Below are 25,108 nucleotides of genomic sequence, written 5' to 3' on the forward strand. Positions count from 1 at the left end.
TGGCCATCCTTAGTGAGTTTGATGATGAGGAGCCAAGGCCACAAGATGACATGCCCAAGGAGGTAGCAACAGTTCTTGAAGAGTTCAAGGATGTATCGCCCACGGAGTTGCCCAAGAGACTATCCCCAAGGAGAGAGATCGACCATGAGATAGAGTTAGAACCAGGGACCAAACCACCCGCTATGGGTGCATACCGCATGGCGCCTCCCGAGTTAGGGGAATTAAGGAGGCAATTGAAGGAGCTTTTGGACGCGGGGTTCATTAGACCTTCGAAAGCCCTATTCGGTGCCCCGGTCTTATTCCAAAAGAAGAATGATGGATCTCTACGCATGTGCATCGACTATAGGGCGCTCAACAAGATCACGGTAAAGAACAAGTACCATATCCCTCTCATTGCCGATCTCTTTGATCAATTGGGTCATGCACGCTACTTCTCAAAGTTAGACCTTCGTTCGAGGTACTACCAAGTGCGCATTGCGGAAGGAGATGAGCCGAAGACCGCATGCATCACAAGGTACGGTTCATATGAATTTTTGGTCATGTCATTTGGTCTAACTAATGCACCGGCGACATTTTGTACCTTGATGAACAAATTATTCCACCCCTACCTTGATTGGTTTGTAGTCGTCTACTTGGACGACATAGTGGTGTATAGAAAAACCATGCAGGAGCATGTGGAGCACTTGCGGGAAGTGCTTAAGGTTTTGAGGGAAAACCAACTATACATCAAGATGGAGAAATGCTCATTCTCTTAGCCAGAGGTGTCGTTCTTGGGGCACAAAATCAAGGACGGCAAGCTTATGATGGAGGATTGCAAGGTGCATTCCATCCAAGAATGGGAGCCACCCACCAAGGTACATGACTTAAGATCTTTTCTTGGGCTAGTTAACTATTATCGCCACTTTATCAAGGGATACTCAGCGAGGGCTGCACTCTTAACCGACCTTCTCAAGAAGAACAGGGCGTGGGAATGGAAAACGGAGTGTCAAGAAGCCTTTGAAGACTTGAAGAAGGCAATATGCAAGGAGCCCGTGCTTAGCCTACCGGATCACTCCAAGCATATGAAGTGCACACCGATGTTTCCGACTTTGCCATTGGCGGAGTTCTCATGCAAGAGGGACATCCAATTGCCTATGAGAGTCGGAAGCTTAATGACACGGAGCGACGCTACACCGTGCAAGAAAAAGAGATGACTGCCATCATCCATTGCCTTCGAGTGTGGCGACATTACTTGCTTGGGACCAAGTTTGTGATCATGACCGACAATGTAGCAACAAGCTACTTCCAAACTCAAAAGAAGCTAAGTCCAAAGAAAGCAAGGTGGCAAGACTTCTTGGTGGAGTTCGACTACACCATGGAGTACAAGCCTGGGAAGGCGAACGTGGTAGCGGATACACTAAGCCGCAAGACGGAGTTTGCAAGCATTTCGCAAGTCACTAGCCCATTGCTAGGCAAGATCAAGGAGGGACTAAGGGTAGACCCTCAAGCACAAAACCTCATCACCTTAGCAAAGGAAGGCAAAACTCGGAGGTTTTGGCTAGAAGACGACCTTCTCTATACAAGAGGCCGCCACATCTACGTACTGAAGTGGGGAACTCGCGAATGGAGCTTATTAAGGAATGCCACGATTCCAAATGGGCTGGCCACCCAGGTATGAAACGTACACTTGCTTTGTTAAAATCCATGTATAATTGGCCAAGGATGCGGGACGGGGTCGAAGAGTATGTGCGGACATGTCTAGTTTGCCAACAAGACAAGATAGTCCAGCAGCAGCCAGGGGGCTTGCTAGACCCCTTGCCCATTCCCGAGAGATCATGGGAGAGTGTCTCTATGGACTTCATCACTTGCCTACCGAAGTCCGAGCAGTTTGGGAGCATCATAGTGGTAGTGGACAGATTCAGCAAGTATGCAACCTTCATGGCCGCATCAGCCGACTGCACTGCTGAGGAGACAGCAAGGCTATTGCTACGCAATGTAGTCAAGCTTTGGGGAGTTCCAAAGAACATTGTCAGCGACAGAGACCCGCGCTTCACGGGGAGATTTTGGACGGAGCTATTCAAGATGTTGGGGTCAGACTTGAACTTTTCAACAAGCTTCCATCCACAAAGCGACGGTCAAACGCAGCGCGTCAATACTCTCTTGGAGCTATACTTACGGCACTACGTGAGTGCCAATCAAAAGGATTGAGCCAAGCTTCTAGATGTGGAGCAGTTTTCCTACAACATGCAACAAAGTGAGGCCACCAACAAGAGTCCTTTTAAGATCGTTTTGGGACAGCAGCCTACTACCCCTCTATCCCTTGCCACTCACTATGAAGGGAAGAGTCCAGCCGCATTCAAGTTCGCCAAGTCATGGCATGAGCAAGCGGAGTTAGCTCGAGCGGCGTTGCACAAGACTGCCAAGAGGATGAAGAAGTGGGCGGACAAGAAGAGGCATGTCGAGTTCAAGGAAGGCGACCTTGTACTTGAGAAACTCTTGCCGCAGCAGTTCAAGGCCTTTAGAAAGGTGCATAAGGACTTGATCCGCAGATATGAAGGGTCGTTTGAAGTTATCAAGCGCATAGGCAGAGTTTCATACAAGCTCAACCTCTCGCCCAAGTTAAAGATACACCCGGTCTTCCACGTGAGTATGTTGAAGCCCTACAATGAGGACGAGGAAGTCCTATCGAGAGGAATATCGCATCGGGCACCTATGGCGGTAATCACCAACTTTGACAAGGAAGTCGATGAAGTACTCGCAGATCGGGTCCTTCGACGTCGAGGCATACCAAGTTACAAAGAGTACCTCATCAAGTGGAGAGGTCTGCCCGATACGGAAGCAAGCTGGGAGTCCGAGGATACGCTTTGGCAGTTCAAGGACAAAATCCAGCAATACAATGAAGCGCGATGAGGGCATCGCGGGATTTGGTGGGGGAGAATGTCACATCCCGCCAAACTTAGTAAAATTTTACCTTGAGCATTCTAGACGGATCCGGGATATGACGGAACACTTTGGAAGATCTCAAGAAGCCTTGGGACATTTCCGGAAATCTCTAGAACCTTGGAGAGGCAAGAACTAGACTACTCAAGAATTCTCTAGAACACTCAAGGTTCATCTTAGAGTCTTGTAGACTTGTGTAGACTTATGGAGAATTCTCTACATTGTACATAGTCCTAGAAATCTCTAGAACTAGCCAAGTAGGATGAGGAGGCCTATAAATAGCAAGGCACCCCTCTCATTTGCTCCATCAAGCAATCAAGCAAGAAGCAAGCTATCAAGCATATTTGTAAGTTCTTTCTTTGTTCAATATAAGTTATCTTTCGAGATATTCTTCTTTGCCTTTCAATTGTTCTAGCAAGGCGTTTGCAAGAGTAAGGCTGACTTAGCATAAGGGAGTTGCTAAGGCCGCACGAGTTGCATAACAAAAGAGTAAGCTCGTGACACTAAGCTTGGTTAATGCTAGAGGAGAACCGGAGGAGCATTTATTTTTGCCTACTTCTGTGTGATGTGTATATGCCCATATATCAAAGTATTGAGTTTGGTATATTGGTGTCGAATAACCTGCATAGTATTTGATTTTCCATCAACGTACAATCTAAGAAAGTTGAATTTACTAATGAATCAAGTGTTTGATTATACATCTCGAATAACCTTACAATAAAAGAATAAAAGAATCGTTTGACTGATTAATATGATGTTACAAACTCTATATTTGCAAAAAGAATGAAAGAATTTTGATCATAAATGAAGAGCACAAGAAATTAATATGTGAGTTTCTGTCTTCTGGCATGATATTTCTAGAACCTCGATCGCTTGCATTCGACTGGAAGGCCTTGGGGAAATCTTTTGAGGTCAGAGCAGTAGTTGTAGACCATGAACTTTTGTTGCACCCATCGAAGCCTATTTCGCCCTGTAGCATCAAGTGTTTGAGTCTGCCATGCACTCTGCTGTGTAGAATCACTGGATGCAGTGGTGGTGACACCACAGGAGGAGGAGGAGCCAGCAACACATGCATCGGCCTTGAAGTTTCGGTACGAAGCAGTGAAAGGACCTTGGGTCCAGTCAGTTTTCACACGCCCTCCTTGTGTAGCCCAGTCGTCAGCATTCCACAGACTCGAGTAAACCTTCATTGGTTGATTTTTCGGGAATGGAACACCAAATGATTCTATGTTGTTGAACACCCTGATTGGAATGTTATCGACCAAAAATCTGCAGAACAATTGGAAATGAATTTGCGTTAGAATAAGTTTTCGATATGCGACAAATTTATAGGCTAATATATATGTGGTGCAAGAAAACTGGTAATTGGTGGAGGTGATGAGCTAGTGTTGATTGTCACTTACATTATGCGTTGTGAGTTCCAGACAAATGAGTAGGTGTGGAAGGCTTTAGTAGGGTCGAACCAAAGATGGAACTGTTGTTCTCTGTCCCCTTTGCCCTGACTAAACACATTGGTGTGGAGAGTGTAGGGATTTCCAGATGAGTTTCCCAAAAACTCGAAGTCGATTTCATCATGAGTTGAACCTTCAGAAGATAACTACACACATCCATGTGTTTATAATGTTAATAACCAGTGTAACTGCATCTATACTAAAGTTAATTGATGCACACAATTATCATAATGGAAACTTAGAGTACCGCTTACATAGTATGTAGTCACAGTGCCAGCTGAGTTACCAGGCACGAGTTTGATTTGCATGTCGATCCTCCCAAACAAGTACTCGTTCTTGGATTTGAAACCAGACCCGGAATATTTGTCGAGGTTGAGCGTGAGAAACTGTCCTCCTTGGAGTATCTTAGCGCGTTGATCGCCAAATGTAATGTCGAAGTCTTGAAAGAAATTGCCAGCTGAGGCAGTCATGGCTAGAATAGAGGTGATGAACAACGAAAGAAGCAGCATCCTGGAGATGTTACAAGTAGTCATTTCAGACCTAGCACGTTGACCAAGAGCAAAGAGATGATTAGTGGTGTGTGAGAAGATGAGGCTGTTGTGTTTGATGGTATAGTTTGAGGGTGCCCTTTATATATAGAGACCTAAAGTAGTGAGACGCGTTGGATTATAACATTATAGATATGGAGGTGATAGTATTTGATTTAATAAAGTTGAAAACTGGCGACAGGTTTGCAAGAATAAAGAATGCAAGTGAATATGACTTTATCTGGGTGAGGTGATGCATATATGCCCAGGAATATATTGACTGCTTGGAAAGTCCAACTCGTTTTGGAGCTGGACACAGGTTTGCAAATTTAGGCCATAATATGCAGAGGAAGCTACATAGGATAGTGAACAAAATCTGTGTGTGAAGCAAAACAACTAAGCCTGCTTACTTAGGTAGCTAGTTTGTGAAGCATCGAAGTGGGTGGTCGATGGTGATCGAACCAGAACAACCTGTACATGCTGGAAGAAGTGACAACGAGCACAAAGCATGGGCGATATGCACCTTCTTTTTGCACTTTAATTAGGATGAGGTGCATCGTATATTAACCTAGAGACCCCATGTTTAAATTCCCACGTAACCTAACATTGATCATTTTATTTTATTTTTCTGGGGCAAACAAAGCATGAAATAGATGTAAATGTAACACATATCCAACATCCTTGAACTAATTTCAACTGATCGAATAAACCAAATTTGGAGTTTTAAATCTAAAATCGAACCGGTACGTTCAAACATGATGTGAATCATGTGATGACGTATGACACGTATCCTACCCCCTGCTTTGTTTCACGACCAAATCACCCGGTGATGTTCTTCGACTTCATTCACTTTAACTATAGACGGACTATGAGTCTATGAATATGGCAACTATTTGAGAAAAACGTAGTAGCTAGCAATAGTAATTGTACTCAATTATGTGTAGATCGATAAAAGTTAATGTAAGATTTTCCAATTTCTCAAGCTTAATTAATTGAAGTTTTATCATAAACTAAGACTTTAATCATTTGCTTAAAGACAAAAACTGATAGAAGGCTAGATTAGCATATATGCTCTTTATAATTTATATACAATTCTTTAGCTTAGTTCACATTTCCAGTTCTGCTAGAAATGAATATACACCCGATGAATTTGGAACTCTTGGTACATATTCTCTTCAATTAAATGACTATCTACGTCACTAAATATAGATGACTCAACTCTTGGACTCACTAAGCTGCTAGGCTTTTTATGTGTCAAATCCTCAACCTAAACTTGTAATAACCCGAATTTTTCGGAACTATTTATCGAGTTGATTTCAATTTATAAAGTTTGTGAAATTCATTTAACACGACAATTTGTGGTTCGCGACATTTCGAAACGGAAACGTTCTCGGAATGTTATTAAGAAAAACGTTAAGTTTCCGCAACGTGTGTATCGACTTTTATTCCGTCGCTCGTTTGCAAAAACTTCCTTCACGAAAGTTGTAGAGTTCGTCGATACGAGTTCGTAGACGCGTCACATGTTCGAATCGGACGTCGGACGTGAAAGTTATTAACGTCGGAAGTTAGTTTCCGATCTTGGAAATGAGTATAAATAGATAATTATTGGAGTTAGGGTTTCCATTTTTGAAAACCCACACCCCGCGCCTCCCTCACCTCTCTCTCTTCCCGATTCGCTCTCTCCCTCTCTCAAAAACCCATCTCCGGCGATCTCGCCCTTCGACCGTCCGTGTCACACACCGCCGGCCCAGAAAGCTTCGCGCGACCCTCCGCAGTTGACCCGAGCTCGACATGCTGTTCCAAGCCGTGCCGGAGCTCCACTAGCGATCCCAAGATTCGGCAGAAACCGCCTCCGTCCTAGGCGCATCTCCGGCGACTCTCCGGTGCACCCAAGGCAGGATTTAGGTATGGGATTGCTTGATTGTTGGTTGTTGTGCTTTGTGTGTGGATTTGTGATGTTTTGATTGTGGATCGGAGGAGTATGAGCAGAGGAGGGAAGGGGGAGATTCTGCCACCTTAGGCGGCGTGTGTGGATGCGTGGAGGTGGCTAGGCACAGCGTGAGGCCGTGGGGAGGAAGAGGGGGAAGAGAGGAAGGGTTTTGGGGCGGCAATGGCGTGCTACGCGTCGGCCTTAAGCTCGGCGTGTGGGCCCCACGCGCTGCCACAGTGAGTGGCACGTGAGTGCCACGCGCGGTCTGTCGGAGGTGGCGCGTGAATAGTGTTTTCAAACAGTAATTTGTAAAATTTTATTTTTACGACGGAGAATGTAAAAAGGTGATTTACGTACTGTAAATGTAAATTATTTTACGTACGGTAAATGTAAATGTGAATTACTTTCAGTAAATATAAAAAGTAATTTCGAAAGGGTAAATCAGTAATTATTATGTACTAAGACAGTATTTACATTTGAATAGTATTCATACGTATATAAATACGTAAACAATATGTATACATACATGAATACGTAATTGATGTGTATTTATACAGAAATATGTGAATAGTAAATACATGAACAATAATTTCATACAACCAGAAATTGCTGAACAGTAACATATTATTACTGTTTCGGCATTTAAGGTTTACGTAACGATTCTAAATTCTTTTTTATGTTTTCAAGGTGATCGATAATTCAAGAAAAGTAATTACATTCAGAATTGTGGAATTACGCTCGAGATTCTAAAGTGAGTAAAATCTCACATATTTACGAATCTACTCTTGCGAAGATTCAAGATTATGCAGAATTTTAAAGAATGAAATATGACATGTATATGATATAGTGGAATATATATATATATTTGTATAAATGATAAATAGGTACATATATATACTTTGCTATATTATATACTATTATGATTTCGTTGTAAATATGTCATTTTGATAACGAGATTTATATGTCGAGCATGTGATTTGATTTGTACAATATGACATGATGATTATTGTATGTGGTTTTAACATGGAGTTTGTTAAAACGTTTTGTCTTCAGACGAGTTTTGTCTTCGGACGTGATTGATGTGTTCAGACGAGTTTTTGTCTTCGGACGTGATTGATGTCTTCGGACGAGTTTTTGTCTTCGGACGTGATTGATGTCTTCAGACGAGTTTTTGTCTTCGAACGTGATTGATGTCTTCAGACGAGTTTTTGTCTTCGAACGTGATTGATGTCTTCAGACGAGTTTTGTCTTCGGACGTGTTTATGTCTTCGGACCAGTCTTCAGACGTGTTTGGCATGTCGGAACCTAGCCTTTGACCGGGCGAAAATTACGATATAGTTAGAGCTCTAGTCTATCTGCCGGGGTACTGCATATGAGGTAACAAATGGGTTATCGGCTTATGAGTACCCATATATTTTTGATATTGGATGACAGATGGTTGTCCAATATCGGCGGTGTACTACATGAGGGGTAACAGAGGTGTACCAGCGCTCATGAGTACCCGTATTATAAATGCATTTGGGTAAACAGAGGGGTTGCCCAATTCTCATGAGTTCATATATTTTCACACTATTAGACAACCAGATGGGCCGTCTAATTTGTCATGAGTGCAGTTATATTTGTTGAGTTGTGGATTTTTCGTATATATTGATATGCGAGTGGTATTTGTTATTTTACTCATACGAGCTGTAAAACTTACCGGGTTTGTGTTTACAATCTCGGTACACCTATTCGATGGGGTAGGGGATAATTCCGCAGGTGTCGATTAGTGGAAATCGAAGGACAATTCTGAAGATTTTAAGTCGTTCATTTTCCATCTTGTGGTGAGGATTTGTTGTGGATTTGTGTGAGAATATTGTGAGGATTATTACATTTCCATTTGATGCAATGTTGATTTATAAATTTGGTTTGTAATAATTGGTTTGTCTGAGTTGTATTGTGAACTCAGTAATGATCCACTGAAACATTTAAACGATTTCGATTTATTGAGGTTGTTTGAGAGTTTTTCATGACGTTGAATTTCGAGTTTCATATTTGAAATTTTGGGGTCATGACAAAACTATACTTTTAATGATTTTTTTCTTCGTTTACCTAACTTTCGAACTTTACCACTCGTACCTGATTAAAGAACCACAATGACTTTAAACTATACTCGGCTTATTAGTATCATCATAATGCCTTACCTCTTCCTAGTGCAACTATTAGTGATGCACATTGTGCAAGTGGAACAACAGATCATATACCGGTATCCTATAAAATAACTAATTACTAATATATAGTATTAATAACTCAAACATACTTTTTTCTCAACTAAAATGCGTGTGAAAATTCATTAATAACTCTAAATTATAGGTTAATTAAAAATAATTATTAATATATACATATTATAACAGTAATTAACAAAATAATATATATAGATATAAATTGAAAATAAAAACAAAAAACTATCGAAAAACTACTCATAACTTCCTACATCCTATTTTTCCTCCACCAAAACCTGAAAATAAAAAACAAAAAACAAAAACAAAAATTCTCCCCACATGTATGCATGTGTGTAAAATCTAGTATTAATAACTTGAACGCAAATGACCCTTCTAGCTAGTTGCAGCGGAGAAGCCCATAAATTAAGTACTATTAGTATTTTAGAGTAATTAATATGTGTATCCGTGTACCCAGTCAATCATATTACGACATGATATAATTAACATGTACGCGGTGAAAATGATAAAAGTTTATTTACATATAAGAACCAATAAGAAACAATCACAGTAAAAAATAAATCATTAACATTAATGGGTACGTCATGGAATATGTAACGGGTATATATAATAATTTTTCTTATATTTTATATGTATCAAGAATACTGAGTTGCCATAATGATGATGGACAAAATCGCATACTGAATATGCCAAATTGCCAATTAACCATGCATATATGCATGCCATTATGTTAAATATTGAGACGAGAAAATGCACGAAACATAATCGTACGCATTCGTGATCATGAAGAATGTATATTAATTATCCAATTATCAATCACTTGTTTAATTCTGAATTTTGAATCAATGTACGATACTGAATTAAAAGAATGATGATCATATATATAACAGATCGATGTTACAACATATAGACATTATGTTTAATATATTAACGAAGAAAGATATGAAAGAATGTGAATCATAAATGCAAAAGAACAACGAATACATGTGTCATAAAAAAAAATCTGGTACTCGTACTAGAACCGTGATCGCTTGCACTCGGCTGGTACGCCTTTGGGGAATCGTTTGAGGTCAGAGCAGTAGTTGTACACCATGAACTTTTGTTGCACCCATCGAAGCCTGTTTCGGGCAGCAGCATCAAGCGTGTGAGTCTGCCATGCACTCTGTTGATCTGTTTGGGAATTAGTTGATGCAGTCGTGGCAACGCCGCAGGAGGAGGAGGAGGACGAGCCGGCAACACAAGCATTGGCCTTGAAGTTTCTGTAAGAAGCAGTAAAAGGTGCCTGTGTCCAATTGGTCTTCACACGCCCGCCTTGTGTAGCCCAGTCATCAGCATTCCAAAGGCTTGAGTAAACCCTCATAGGTTGATTCTTAGGAAATGGAATTCCAATTGATTCTAAGTTGTTGAACACTCTGATTGGAATGTTGTCGACCAAGAGTCTGTACGTAGGAAAATTGAATATGAATGATCAGTTCATGCATGCGTATGTATTGGAATGGTCGACATTCATTAGAAAGGGACCACTTACATAATACGTTGTGCATTCCAGACAAAGGAGTACGTGTGGAAGGCCTTCGTTGGATCAAACCAAAGATGGAATTGTTGTTCTCTGTCCCCTTTTCCCTGGCTGAACACATTGGTGTGGAGAGTGTAGGGATGTCCTGATGCATTACCCAAAAACTCGAAGTCGATTTCATCATGAGTCGCACCTTCAGAAGATAACTGCGCATATCAATGTGTTTACAAAGTTAACAATGTACTGATGCCTATATGCACAAATATGATGTACTGTCGACTAAGGGACAGAATTAAGAGTTAGCACATATATATGCATATAGTGCTTAAGTAGTATGTAGTGACAGTGCCAGCTGAGTTTCCAGGCACAAGTTTGATCTGCATGTCGATCCTTCCTAATAAGAACTCGTTCTTGGATCTGAAACCAGAGCCAGAATACTGGTCGAGGTTAAGCGTGAGAAACTTTCCTCCTTGGAGTATCTTAACGCGCTGATCACCAAACGTCACGTCAAAATCTTGTAAGAAATTGCCAGCTGAGGCAGTCATGGCTAGAAGAGAAGTGATGAACAAAGAAAGAAGAAACACCGAAGAGACCCAGAAGAAGACATTATTATAGTACCGAAAGAGACAGATCAAGAGATCAGATGAGTAGTGATGAGATGAGGGGATGATGCTATAGATAGTTCTGAAGCTCTTTATATAGTGTATCATCTGTGTAGCAGTCAATCGCGTTTACATGCATAATGGAGCTGCAGTATAATATTTGATCAATAATGATAATAATTCTAATTGAAATCTGGTGACAGGTTTGCAAACTAGGAAAACAATGATAAGTTGAGGTAGCGTTTATTTGGGCGAGGTAGTGAGGAAGCAACGTAGGAAAAAGGAAAATATGGGTGTTAAGGCAAACAGAATTAGCTTGTGAACATTCCAAGTTGGTGTTCAAGCACAACGTACAACATGGATATGATCTGGACCAAATGGATCAAAGACGTGCACGCGTATGGAATATATATACGAACTAGCTGGTTATCTTCGTACACTCTTTCTCAAACCATTTAACATATACTGTATCAAAATGTTGTAGAGGAAATGGGCGCCTTGGTATCTTAAGGACATGGTTATGTCATGATATTTCAAACTAATTAAGCATTCTATGTCACAAACCCGAATTTCGATGATAAAAATTCAAATTCGAATTTGAAGCCATGAAAACTCTAAAACAATCTCAAGTATATTGAAATCATAATAGTCTATCGAAACTGAGCCCACATCATGACTCAGTCGACTTGAATAATACACAACCAATGGAAATGTAAAATTCACTCAATCCTCACCACAAACAGCAGAAAGAAATCTTCGACAATCTTCAGTGAAAGCCCTCTAATTTTGCTAATCCACATATGCGGAACTATCCCCTACACCATCGAATAGGTGCACCGGGATTGCAAACACAAACCCGGTAAAATTTGTAGCTCGTATGAGTAAAACAACAATATAAATAGTAATACGAGAGTAAATACTGAAAACATTCAATTATAAATGTACTCATGAGTCACAGGACGGCCAATTTGGTTGTCCAATAATATCTAAAAATATAAGTGCTCATGAGAAACCAGGCAACCTATATGTTTAACCAATTACATTTATAATACGGGTACTCATGAGACCCATGTACTCATCCGTTACCCCTCATGCAGTACACCGCCGGGCATTGGGCAACCCATCTGTTACCCAAATATCCCAAAAATATGGGTACTCATAAGCTGGTAACCCATCTGTTACCCCTCATGCAATACACCGACAGACAGACTAGAGCTCTAACTGCATCGTAACTTTCGTCTGGCCAAGGCTAAGTTCTGACATGCCAACACGTCCAATGACATAACACACGTCCGAAGACAGAAAATATTTTAACAAAACTCAATGTTAAAACCACGTATAATAACAATCCACTCATGTTATTGTACTACAACAAGCGACTCTTGCTCAAATAAAATAAATATAGTTGCCACATAATAATTCATTTGGAAATAAAAACGTAACAGTATATAATATAGCAACTCATATATATGTATCGTATTTATCATTTTATACATATACACAACCCACTATATTATATACATATCATAGTTCGATCTTTTTAAGAAAACGTAAATATGAGTCACTACCAAGGGTAGGCACGTCATAGTGAGATTTACTCACATTCACCATAGTCCATAATCACAAAAACCTTTTCAAAATTATATATTAAAATGTGTTTTACTTACCCATCAACCATAGACGATCAAGTCCATGTAATTTAAACCAAAACATATTTTTAAAATAATTTTTATAAACTAGTGATGCAACGACTATGGTGACAAGTCAAACTAAATTCAATAATTATAATACTACTTCGATCATGATGATCATTGTGAGGTTTACTCACCTTATTTCCTGCGTGCAACTTCCACGACACTGAAAGTAATTTCCTCACTCGTTTCGTCAGTCACCTAATAGCATGATAAAATGCTTAGAAAATGATACGTAAAATATCAGGTGACGATTTCAGTACAGCTAACTGTTGTTCATAAAACACTGTTCATGGTTTACTGGTTTACTAAACATTGTTCACCTTTACTGGTTAGTAAACATTGTTCACATTTACTGTTTACAGAGCACTGTTCACAGTACTATTCATGCGGCCCATTGTTCGCCGACCGCCACCAATGACCACTAAATTTCACCACCACAAGAACATGGTAGACAAGAACATCAGCAGAGGCAGTTACCTGTGGGCCAAGCTAGAGTGTTTGCAGTGGGTCAGCGAGACACAAGAGTAAAATGTACCTTATCTATTTTGACTACTTTGCTAGAGTACTGTTTGATACAGGAGCATCGCATTCTTTTATTGCTAGTTCGGTAGTAGAGATGTTAGGTTTGATTCCTACATCTCTTGGAAGCTCATTATGTGTCACTTCACTTCTTAGAGTACCTCTCGAGCTAGAGACGATCTGCAAGGCTTGTCCTATTGTGATCGGAGGTAGAGAATTCTCTGCTTCTTTCATAGTGATTCCGGACCACACCTATGATGTGATCTTAGGAATTGACTAGTTGAGGCCACAACATGCATTGATCGATTGCTTTAACATGGTAGTTTTTTTCCATAGTTCCGGGGAACCAGTTTTTCATTATCGTTGCCTCAAGTCGAATAATGCCATGAGAGCAGGAGTTTGGGTACATGTGGAGTCGGTGGATCAAGAAGTAACTATCACAGACATTGTTGTAGTATCCGAGTATAGTGAGGTGTTCTAGGAGATACCGGGTTTACCTCCTCTGAGAGTTGTTGGTTTCTGCATAGATGTTGTACCCAGTACAACACCTGCGTCGAAGACGCCTTATAGGATGGGGCAGAACGAGCTTAAAGAGTTGAACGTGCAGATAGATGAACTATTGGATGCACTGTTCATTAGACCTAGTGTCTCACCTTGGGGTGCACCGGTATTATTCGTGAAAAAGAAAGATGGTTCTCTGCGGCTGTGTGTGGACTACATGAAATTGAATAAGGTGACCATCAAGAATATGTATTCCTTGCCTAGGATTGATGACTTGTTCGATCATCTTAGAGGGGTTACATTATTCTCTAAGATTGATTTGAGATTCGGTTACCATCAACTCAGGGTGAAGGAAGAAGATATCTCAAAGACGGCTTTTCAGGACCAGGTATGGACACTATGAGTTTTTTGTCATGCCCTTTGGTCTGACGAATGCACCTGCTGTTTTTATGAGTTTGATGAACCAAATCTTTAGCCCATACTTGGATGAGTTTGTAGTAGTGTTTGTGGATAACATTCTGATATACTCCAAGTCCCAAGTGGAGCATGTGGTACATCTAAGAATTGTGCTGCAAACTCTAAAGGAAACAAGATTTTTTATCAAGCTCGAGAAGTGTGAGTTTTGGAAGGAAGAAGTTAAGCTCCTTGGTCATGTAGTCTCAAAGGATGACGTATTAGTAGACCCATCAAAAGTGGAGGCAGTGAAGAGTTGAAGTCGTCCAAAGACCCCTACAGAGATTCGTAGTTTTCTTGGTTTGGCAGGTTACTATCGGAGATTCATTGAAGGGTTTTCTAGTATTGCATCACCTTTGACCAAGTTGACTAAGAAGGATGTTCAGTTTGTGTTGACAGAAATATGTGAGGAGGCATTCAACAAACTAAAGACTAGATTGAAAACGACTCCAGTGTTGACAATTCCCACTAGTGGGGGTGGTTATGTCATTTATAGCGATACTTCGCATCAAGGCTTAGGGTGTGTGTTGATGCAGCATGGAAGTGTGGTTGCTTATTGCTCTAGGAAGTTAAAGGTCTATGAGAAGAACTACCCCACTCACGATCTAAAGCTCGTTGCAGTAGTTTTTGCTTTAAAGATTTTGAGGCATTACTTGTACGGTGAGAAATTTCAACTCTTTTCTGATCATAAGAGTTTGAAGTATTTGTTCTCACATAAGAAATTGAATATAAGGCATTCCTTCATATAGCACACCGAGGTCGTTATACAGTACACCCGGGAGCACCAAGATGTACAAAGACCTCTGTAGGCAATTTTGGTGGAACAAGATGAAGAAAGACATAACAGAGTTCGTATCAAAGTGTCTTACTTGTCAGCAAGTGAAGGCAGAACATCAGCGACCTACTGGCATGTTGAAGTCATTGACTATTCCTCTTTGGAAGTGGGAACAAATTTCTATGGAATTTGTGACAGGAATGCCTAAGTCCAAGAAAGGTCACGGTGCAATGGATGATTGTCGATCGATTAACGAAGTCGGCACACTTTCTTCTAGTATCAATGAAGTACTCAGTGGATGTGCTAGGGAAGCTATATGTGGATGAGATAATGAGACTTCATGGAGCTCATATTTCTATTGTTTCTGACCGAGATGCACGTTTCACTTCGAAGTTCTAGGGTGGTTTACAGAAAACTTTGGGTACTACCTTGGATATGAGTACTATATTTCATCCTCAAACTGATGGACAAACAGAAAGGGTGAATTAGGTGATGACGGATGTGTTGAGAGCTTGTATTCTTGATTTTAAAGGAAGTTGGGAGGATCACCTGAGGTTGATTGAGTTTGCCTACAACAATAGTTACCATGCTAGAATAGGCATGGCGCCTTATGAGGCTCTTTACGGTAGACCATGTAGATCACCTATCTGTTGGGCCAAAGTTGGTGATGAAGCACTAATGGGTTCTGAGGTGGTTCAGGAAACCTCGGAAAAGATCTCGATTATTTGAGATAGGATCCGAACAGCACAAAGTAGACATAAGAGTTATGCAGACTTAAAGAGGAGACATGTCGAGTTTGAGATTGGCGACCACGTGTTCCTCAAAGTCTCTCCTATGAAAGGCGTCGTGAGATTTGGAAAGAAATGAAAGTTAGCTCAGAGGTATGTTTAGCTCTTTGACATTGTTGAGAAGGTAATAGATTTGTTATATCGACTAACTTTACCTACGAGCATGTCGGTTGTTCACAATGTCTTCCATATTTCCATGTTAAGGAAGTATGTACCAGATGAGTCATATGTGATTGATCTCTTAGAGGTGAGGGAGAATGCCACCTTTGGTATTGAGCCGGTTCGTATTTTGGATAGATTCACAAAGAAGCTTCGTAGGAAAGAGGTTGAGTTAGTTAAAGTGTTGTGGAGTCACCATGATGAGAGCGATGCTTCTTGGGAGCTAGAGTCGTATATGTAGACAAGATATCCACAGTTGTTTGTTGAGAAGAGCACTTGAATTTCAGAACGAAATTCATTTAAGTGGGGTAGAATTTAATACTCCCAATTTTTGGGTTTGCTTCGTATAAATTTTTGTAAGTTATTAAACTTGGAAATTGAATAAAACCGTATTTTTCGTTTGCTTGTCGATGTCAAACGAAACGAAACAGACTTCAGAAATTTAAAATGAAAACCGTTACGTTTCTCCGACTCGAGAGTTGACTTTTATTACATTGCTCGGCTTTGAAAACTTCCTTCACGGAAGTTGTAGAGCTCGTCGATATGAATTCGTGGACATGTCACGTACCTTAATCGGACGTTGTATGTGACATTTATTATCGATGGAAGTTGGTTTCCGAATTTGGAAAATGTATAAAAGGAAGTTTTTGGGGAACCATAGTTTCCAAAAAAGGTAACAGCCTCTCCCCCCCCCCCCCCCCCCGGAAGTCTCTCCCTCCCTCCCTCGACCTCCTTCCCAAAAATTCACCACCGACCGTGGCCCTCACCGCCGGTCCCAAGACCACCGCACGCTCGACCGCTCCAACCCTTAGACGAGACGCGCCCTCCCTCGCCGCCATGAAGCCTCGCCGACGAGCGGCGTTTTCTGCAAAAACCAATCGTTGATTCAAGCTTCGCCACCGGTGAGTTTTGAGCCATAGATTCTTGAATTTGACCTCTTGGCTGGGTTTAGCACGAATTTGGAGCTCAAATTGGAGATTTTAACGTCGGTGGTGAGCTTGGAGCTCCTGAAGCTTTCCATCGACATTCTGGCCATATTCCGGCGATCTAGGTTGCAATGTAGGTATGGTTGTGATCTCCTCCTCATGCTCTTCATCTTTGATGTTGGATGTTTGTTGTTTTGATGTGTTTTAGTCAGAGGTGGTGGTGGGGCGCGTGCTGCCATCTGTGGCGGCGCGTGAGAGAAGGTGAGGGCAGTAGGGGCTAGGTTATCGAGTAAAAATGGCGTAGAAGGTGAAATTGCAGGTTTTGGGGGTTGCGTGTGAGGTCACGTGAGCCGGTTTGGGTGGCGCATTAGCCCCACACGCGGTTGCCGGAGGATGGCGCATGAACAGTAATTTTTGAACAGTAAAATGTAAACGGTAATTTTTGAACAGTGATTTTGGTGAACAATAATTATGTAAAATAATAAATGTTGAACAGTAACTGCGTGAACAATAATTTTAAGTATCATTTCTAAACTCTTTATCATGCTATTAAGTGACCGATGAAACGAGTGGGGGAAATCGCTCTCGGTGTCGTGGAAATTACATTCATGTAATAAGGTGAGTAAATCTTGCGATGACGCGTCAACCCTTGGCGGTGACTCACATTTACGTGTTCTTAAAAGATCAAACTATGACATGTATATAATATAGTGGGTTGTGTATGTGTATAAAATGGTAAATACGATACATATATATATATGTTGTTATATTCTATACTATTACGTTGTTATTTCTAAATGAGTTTGTACTGTGACAACTATATTTATACTATTGAGCAAGAGTCGTTTGGTTGTAGTACAATAAACATATATGATTGTTATCTTGTACGCGGTTTAACATTGAGTCTTGTTAAAACATTTTCTGGTCTTCAGACGTGGTTAGTAGTAGTCGGAACTGAACCTTAGCCGGGTGTCTGTTACGATTCAGTTAGAGCTCTAGTATGTCTACCGGTGTACTGCATGAGGGGTAACAAATGGGTTGTCTATGTCTCATGAGTACATATATTTTTGTGTGATATTGGGAAACATATGGGTTCCCATTATCTGTCGGTGTACTGCATGAGGAGTAACATATGAGTACCTGGGTCTCATGAGTACCCATATTTAAAATGTAAATTGGGTAAATATATGGGTTGCCCAATGTGTCTTGAGTACCTATATTTTCAGATGTTATTGGACAACCAGATGGGTCGTCCAATGTTTTACGAGTACATTTATTTTTAAATGCCATCAATATTTTCTGTTGTATGCGATGTGTGTTATACTATTGGTTTATTCATACGAGCTGCAAAGCTTACCGGGTTTGTGTTTACAATCTCGGGACACCTATTCGATGGTGTATGGATAGTTTTGCAGGTGCGGATTAGCAAAATTGGAGGGTTTTCTCTTATGATTGTCGAAGTTTATTTATTCCATTTGTGGTGAGGATTGAGAGGATTTTATATTTCCATTTGTTATAATACTTGAATTATAAACTGTTTTTGTAATAATCAAATCGATTGAGTCGTACTATGAACTCAGTTTCGAGACACTGTGACTATAAGATGATTTCAATATATTTGAGATTGTTTTAGAGTTTTCATGGCTTCGATTTCGAGTTTTATCACTCGAAAATTTGGGGTTGTGACATCGGACGTTGTTGGTAGTAATCGGAACCAAGCCTTGGACGGGTGTCAGTTACGATTCAGTTAGAGATCTAGTTTGTCTGCCGGTGTACAGCATGATGAGTAACAGATGTGTTGCCTAGGTCTCATGAGTAGCCATGTTTTGAGTGATATTGGGTAACATATGGGTTGCTCAGTGTCTGTCGGTGTACTGCATGAGGGGTAACAGATGGGTACCTTGGTCTCATGAGTACCTATGTTTTAAATGATTTTGGGTAACCAGATGGGTTGCTCAGTGTCTGTCGGTGTACTGCATGAGGGGTAACAGATAGGTTGTCTGGGTCTCATGAGTACTTATGTTTTTAAATGATTTTGGATAACAGATGAGTTGCCCAGTGCCTCATGATTATACATATTTTTAATTGATATTGGGTAATAAATGAGTTACCTAGTATCACATGAGTACGTTTGTCTTTAAATGTTATTTGTCATATTTCTTTTGTATGCGATGTATGTTATACTGTTGTTTTATTCATACGGGCTGAAAAGTTTACCGGGTTTGTGTTTACAATCCCGGTGCAACAATTTGACGGTGTAAGTGATAGTTCTGCAGATGGGGATTAACAAATTCTAAGGGTTTACTCTGAAGAGTTCTTTTTTCTGTTTGTGGTGAAAATTGAGTGAATTTTACATTTTCATTGGTTATAATACTGAGGTATAAACTGGTTATGTATTATTCAAGTTGACTGAGTCGTGTTGTGGACTAAGTTTCGATACACTGTTATTATAAGATAATTTCAATATATTTGAGATTGTTTTAGAGTTATCATGGCTTCAAATTCGAATTTTTATCATTCGAAATTTTGAGACTGTGACATAATTAGTACTATAATACAATCCAATATTATTAATTGTTTGTCAATTTATTTATTTATTATTATTTTAATTGCCTATAGACTTTTGAAATCCAAAGAAATACTAATAAGTCAATCTAGATTATTTAGGCATAAATATATTAAAATCCATATTAAATACGCCCCTAAATGTCGGAGTCCACGTCGATCAAATCACTATGACTCGATTACTCGTCTTAACTATTTTACAATTCTTCATATAATTGGAGAGATTGCATGAAGTCTTACTTGTCTCTATTATTTAAGCTATCCAATAGAAAAACAGAACGCACCTTTTGACACAAATCTATGAAGAGAAGACAAATTTATTTGTATTAAGGTTAAACATCTTACGTAAACAAACGGAAATTCTCTCATAATAAAGAACACAAAAAACGCGAGGCTATGCTCGACACTGGTTCTAGAATTTGGAATGCTTACATTCCCGTGGCAGACCACCGGGAAACTTATTACGGTCAGCGCAGTAGTTGTAGATCATGAACTTTGTTTGAACCCATCGAAGCCTGTTTCGACCTGCAGCATCAAGCCCTAGATTCCTCCACGAGTTGTCAACATTTGAGGTATTAGTAGAAGTTGGAACACAGTCTGAGTATGAGTATGGATATGTTAACAATGATGAATCTTGGTGCTGTGGTCCTAGGCAAGCATTGATGTTGTATCTTCCATAAGAGGCGGTGAAAGGAGCTTGAGTCCAGTCAGTCTTCACTCTACCACCTTGTGTAGCCCAGCTATCCCCATCCCAGAAGCTGGCGTAAATCGTCATGGGTTGGCTTGATGGGAAAGGAACATGGAGTAGTTCCAAGTTGTTAAATACCCTAATGGGACTGTTGTCCACAAAGATTCTGCAGAACAAATGAGACCTACGGTTAGCAGAAATCGCATAATGATTTTTAGTCTTATACTACTGTAAAACTGGTGGTTGCCTAAATTTACGTACCAGCCTCTTTTTGCCCTAGTACTAACCCTTAAGATGATCGAATGATAGTTCGGTGGAAGTTAAACATATTGTTTGGAATGGGTATTTGAATTTCGTTCCCATTCTTCACCTAGGGTTCACGTTCTCAAGTTATCCATGCATGATTTTTACTCAAGCACTTCCATTTTTTCTTCAGAACAGTATTAAACATGCAGAGGATGCTAGGCCACCCAGATTTTGTTTTTAACTCTTGATACTAGACGACTGACTGACTAACGACTTTATTCTTCTTGGAGAAGAAGACGACTAGCGACTTAGACTAGCTAATAACTCAGAAATGATTGCCTGGCCGGTAATGAGATCGATGAGTACAGTTCCTCCGATAGATGGTCATGGGTCACATAGAACGCGATGGGTACATGTTACTTACATAATGCGATGGATATTCCAAACAACGGAGTAGGTGTGGAAGTCTTCGGTGGGATCAAACCAAAGATGGAATTGTTGTTCTCTGCCCCCAACTCCCTGCGTGTAGATATTAGTACTGAGAGTGTACGGATTCCCCGAAGTGTTTCCAAGAAACTCCAAGTCAATTTCATCATGATGGTTTCCTGAAGATGATAACTGCAACAGCGCGTATATGCATGCAAAATTTGTACCAATGTTACGAGATAGACAGGGAAATAGTAACAGGGCATTGAATCACTATTATAAATGATGGGAGGAGTTGTAGGGATAGAGAGTGCTCACATAAAATGTTGTGACAGTACCAGCAGTGTTCCCAGGCGCCAGCTTCATTTGCATGTCGAACCGTCCAAATAGGTATTGGTTCTGAGAAATGAAGCCGGAGCCGGAAGTCTCGTCCTGCGAGAGGGTTAGAAGTTGTCCTCCATCGAGTATTTGAGCACGTTGCTCGCCGAACAAAATGTGAAAGTCTTGATAGAAGTTACTAGCTGAGGCCGTCATGACCATTACACAAGCTATGAGCAAAGAGAGAGCAGACATGATGTTACATATAGACATATGAGCTAGAAGTGAGGGATATGTTTTCTTCTGCAAATAAGGAATAGACTTTGCGAAAAGTACAGATCGAACTGATGTTTGAGATCGTGGATTATATAGCTTTAGAAAAACACGAATGTAGATTTCAAAGTTGCAGAAGAAATAGTATTTGCTATCCAAATAGGGAAAGTATTGTGGAAGTGAAAGTTGAAAGACCAGCTGATTCCAAGTTGAAGTAGTGGCAAAGCGACAAACTAGCTACATGTTTAAGGATTTGACCAGCATATATGAAAGGTAATCAGCTAAATATCATTAGATATGAATTTTGTTTTTGTAATTAACCCCTAACCAATCAATATCGATAATCACTACTCATGCATGGCATTACAAAGATGAAAAACAAATATTAAGCACGTATGCAGGGGGAATTATGGTTTCATCCCCCGCACAAAAGAACATGTGATCAATTTATTTGATTATGAAATATGAATTCAGTATACAAAAAATGAGCAGGAGGATGCGATTATGTGATGTACGTTACCCAAATGGAAGAGTGTCTTTATGGAAGATGAAGTAATAGTAGTAACGAGCTGCATGCATGCACATGGTGAAAGGGAATATATTATAGATATGTATGTCATCTGATCATATATTGCCTTTGGTTTATGTGTTATCTAGATGACTAGAACATTGATCGTCTACATTCCACTGGAAGACCGTGGGGAAATCGCTTCATGTCAGCACAGTAGTTATAGACCATGAACTTCTGCTGCACCCATCGAATACTATTTCGACCTGCAGCATCTATACCTTGATTGTGCTATGCACTCTGCTGATCGGTTAAGGAATTAATTGAAGCACTAGTGGATACACCGCATGATGAAGAAGATGACCCAGCGACGCGAGCATTGGCCTTGAAGTTTCTATATGAGGCCGTGAAAGGAGCATGAGTCCAGTCAGTCTTGACACGCCCACTTGTCACAATTCTGAAATAAACTATAAAAACTCTAAAACAATCTCAAATATATTGAAATTATTTTATAGTCACAGTGTATCGAAATCGAGTTTAAAGTACGACTCAATCGATTGATTATTACAAAACCAGTTTATAATTCAAGTATTATAACAAATAGAAATGTAAAATCCTCTCAATTCTCACCACAAATAGACTAAATAAACTTTGACAATCTTTAGGGAAAGTCCTCCAATTTTGCTAATCTGCACATGCAGAACTATCTCCTACACCATCGAATAGGTGTACCGGGATTGTAAACACAAACTCGGTAAGATTTGCAGCTCGTATGAGTAAATCAATAGTATAACACACATCCCATACAAAAAAAATACTGATGTCATTTAAAAATAAATGTAGTCGTAAAACATTGGACGGCCAATCTAGTTGTCCAATAACATATGAAAATATAGGTACTCATGACACATTGGGCAACCCATCTGTTTACCCAATTTACATTTTCAATACGGGTACTCATGAGACCCAAGAACTCATCTGTTACCCCTCATGTAGTACGCCGACAGATAATGGGCAACCCATATGTTATCCAATATCACACAAAAAATATGGGTACTCATGAGACCCAGGCAACCAATCTGTTACCCCTCATGCAGTATACCAACAGACAGACTAGAGCTCTAACTGAATCGTAACAGACACTCGGTCAAGGCTCGGTTCCGACTACTGCCAACCACGTCCGAAGACCAGAAAAACGTTTTAACAAGATTCAATGTTAAAACCGCGTACAATATAACAATGAACACATATTTATTGTACTACAACCAAGCGACTCTTGTTTAATAATATCAATATCATTGCCACAGTACAAACTCATTTGGAAATAAGAACGTAACAATATATAATATAGCAACCCATATATATGTATCGTATTTACCATTTTATACACATACACAACCCACTATATTATATATATGTCATAGTTCGATCTTTTAAGAAAACGTAAATGTGAGTTACCGCTAAGGGTAGACTCGCCATCGGGAGATTTACTCACCTTATTGCATGAGTGCAATTTCCACGACACCGAGAGAGATTTTCCTCACTTGTTTCGTCAGTCACCTAATAGCATGATAAAGCGTTTAGAAATGATATGTAAAACCTCAGGTGTCGATTCAATACAACTGATTACTGTTCACGCAGTTACTGTTCATAAATTACTGTTTACAATTTATTGTTCAGAAATTATTATTCACGCGCCACCCAAACCGGCGCGGATGACCTCACACGCAGCCCCCAACACCTACAATTTCACCTCCTATGCCATCCTAACTCGATAACCTAGCCCCTACTGCCCTCCTCCTACTTGCCGCCACAGACGGCGGCACGTACCCCACCACCACCTCCGATCAAAAGTCATCAAAACAACAAACATCCAACATCAAAGATGAAGAGCATGAGGAGTAAATCACAACCGTATTTGCTTTGCAACCTAGATCGCCGGAAAATGGCCGGAATGTCGCCGGAAAGCTTCGGTAGCTCCAAGCTCACCTCTGACGTTAAAACCTCCTATTTGAGCTCCAAATTCGTGCTAAACCCAGCCAAGAGATCGAATTCAAGAATCTATGGCTCAAAACTCACCGGCGGCCAAGCTTGAATCGGCGATGGAGGCCGCACCTCGTCCAGGGGTTGGAGCGGTCGAGCGTGCTGTGGTCTTAGGACCGGCGGTGAAGACCACGGTCACCAGAGAGGGGATATCGTCGGTGGTGAATTTTTGGGAACGAGGTCGGGGGAGGGAGAGAGAGAGAGAGAGAGAGAGAGAGAGAGAGAGAGAGAGAGAGAGAGAGAGAGAGAGGTTGTTTCTTTTTTTGGAAACTAGGGTTCCCTAAAAACTTCCTTTTATACATTTTCCAAAATCAAAAATCAAGTTCCGTCGATAATAACTTTCACATAGAACGTCCGATTAAGGTGCGTGATGTTTCTACGAACTTGTATCGATGAGCTCTACAACTTCCGTGAATGAAGTTTTTGTAGACGAGCAACGGAATAAAAGTTGACTCTCGAGTCACAGAAAACGTAACGTTTTTCAATTTAAATTTTTGAAGTCGGTTTCATTTCGTTTGACATCAACGAGGAAACGAAAAATGCGATTTTATTCAATTTCTAAGTTTAATAACTTACAGGAATTTATACGAAGCAAACTCAAAAATTTGGGGTATTACATCCGAAGACTAGAAAACGTTTTAACAAGACTCAATGTTAAAACCACGTACAATATAATAATCCACACATGTTATTGTATTACAACCAAGCGACTCTTGTAAAATAAATTTATATAGTCACCCCAATAATCCATTATACCGGAAGGTACCTTATCTCCCTTTCGGTCTCATCCGCCATAATTAAATAAGAACATTACCATCTCATAATTTAAATAGAAACTGTAACATTATATAATACAGTAACTCATATATATATGTATCATATTTACCATTTTCGTACACATACACAACCCACTATATTATATAAATGTCTCAATTCACTATTTTTAATAATTCAAACATATAAGTCACTTTCAAGGGTAGACTTGTTATAGTGAGATTTACTCACATTCACCATAGTCCATAATCACTAAAACCTTTTAAAATCATTTATTAAAATAGCGTT

General features: G+C 40.1%; 3 protein-coding genes across 3 annotated transcripts; all 3 read right to left on the minus strand.

Annotated features, from left to right (window-relative positions):
- Window positions 1-3,594: 3,594 nt before the first annotated feature.
- Window positions 3,595-4,938, minus strand: LOC126800671 (xyloglucan endotransglucosylase protein 1-like). Its single transcript, XM_050528069.1, has 3 exons — window positions 4,625-4,938; window positions 4,323-4,516; window positions 3,595-4,188 (listed from the first exon to the last, which is right to left on the minus strand). The coding sequence occupies exons 1-3, from the start codon at window positions 4,901-4,903 to the stop codon at window positions 3,777-3,779; spliced, it is 885 nt and encodes a 294-aa protein (XP_050384026.1). The 5' UTR covers window positions 4,904-4,938; the 3' UTR covers window positions 3,595-3,776.
- A 5,123-nt stretch (window positions 4,939-10,061) lies between these two features.
- Window positions 10,062-16,971, minus strand: LOC126797236 (xyloglucan endotransglucosylase protein 1-like). The gene is made up of 5 exons (XM_050523897.1): window positions 16,809-16,971; window positions 13,915-13,963; window positions 10,892-11,132; window positions 10,575-10,768; window positions 10,062-10,485 (listed from the first exon to the last, which is right to left on the minus strand). Exons 1-5 carry the CDS (start codon window positions 16,969-16,971, stop codon window positions 10,062-10,064), a joined length of 1,071 nt encoding a protein of 356 aa, XP_050379854.1.
- Window positions 16,972-19,956: 2,985 nt separating this feature from the next.
- On the minus strand, window positions 19,957-21,498 carry LOC126800681 (xyloglucan endotransglucosylase protein 1-like). Its single transcript, XM_050528083.1, has 3 exons — window positions 21,223-21,498; window positions 20,903-21,096; window positions 19,957-20,398 (listed from the first exon to the last, which is right to left on the minus strand). The coding sequence occupies exons 1-3, from the start codon at window positions 21,493-21,495 to the stop codon at window positions 19,957-19,959; spliced, it is 909 nt and encodes a 302-aa protein (XP_050384040.1). The 5' UTR covers window positions 21,496-21,498.
- Between the last annotated feature and the right edge of the window lie 3,610 nt (window positions 21,499-25,108).

This window comes from Argentina anserina, chromosome 6 (genome assembly GCF_933775445.1).
Source record: "Argentina anserina chromosome 6, drPotAnse1.1, whole genome shotgun sequence".
Classification (NCBI taxonomy): Eukaryota; Viridiplantae; Streptophyta; class Magnoliopsida; order Rosales; family Rosaceae; genus Argentina; species Argentina anserina.

Bases quoted from the DNA above. Each gene is read 5' to 3' on its own strand.
- LOC126800671 (XM_050528069.1), bottom strand. From the start codon at position 4,903: ATGACTACTTGTAACATCTCCAGGATGCTGCTTCTTTCGTTGTTCATC. The intron at 4,517-4,624 runs GTAAGCGGTACT...GGATGTGTGTAG, and splicing joins GCACTGTGACTACATACTAT to TTATCTTCTGAAGGTTCAAC. The intron at 4,189-4,322 runs GTAAGTGACAAT...ATTGTTCTGCAG, and splicing joins TGGAACTCACAACGCATAAT to ATTTTTGGTCGATAACATTC.
- LOC126797236 (XM_050523897.1), bottom strand. From the start codon at position 16,971: ATGGCTCAAAACTCACCGGTGGCGAAGCTTGAATCAACGATTGGTTTT. The intron at 13,964-16,808 runs GTCGGTGGTGAA...CAACTCTTTAAG, and splicing joins GACCGGCGGTGAGGGCCACG to CTCGTTCTGCCCCATCCTAT. The intron at 10,486-10,574 runs GTAAGTGGTCCC...TCCTACGTACAG, and splicing joins TGGAATGCACAACGTATTAT to ACTCTTGGTCGACAACATTC.
- LOC126800681 (XM_050528083.1), bottom strand. From the start codon at position 21,495: ATGTCTATATGTAACATCATGTCTGCTCTCTCTTTGCTCATAGCTTGT. The intron at 21,097-21,222 runs GTGAGCACTCTC...GCGCTGTTGCAG, and splicing joins GTACTGTCACAACATTTTAT to TTATCATCTTCAGGAAACCA. The intron at 20,399-20,902 runs GTAAGTAACATG...TTTGTTCTGCAG, and splicing joins TGGAATATCCATCGCATTAT to AATCTTTGTGGACAACAGTC.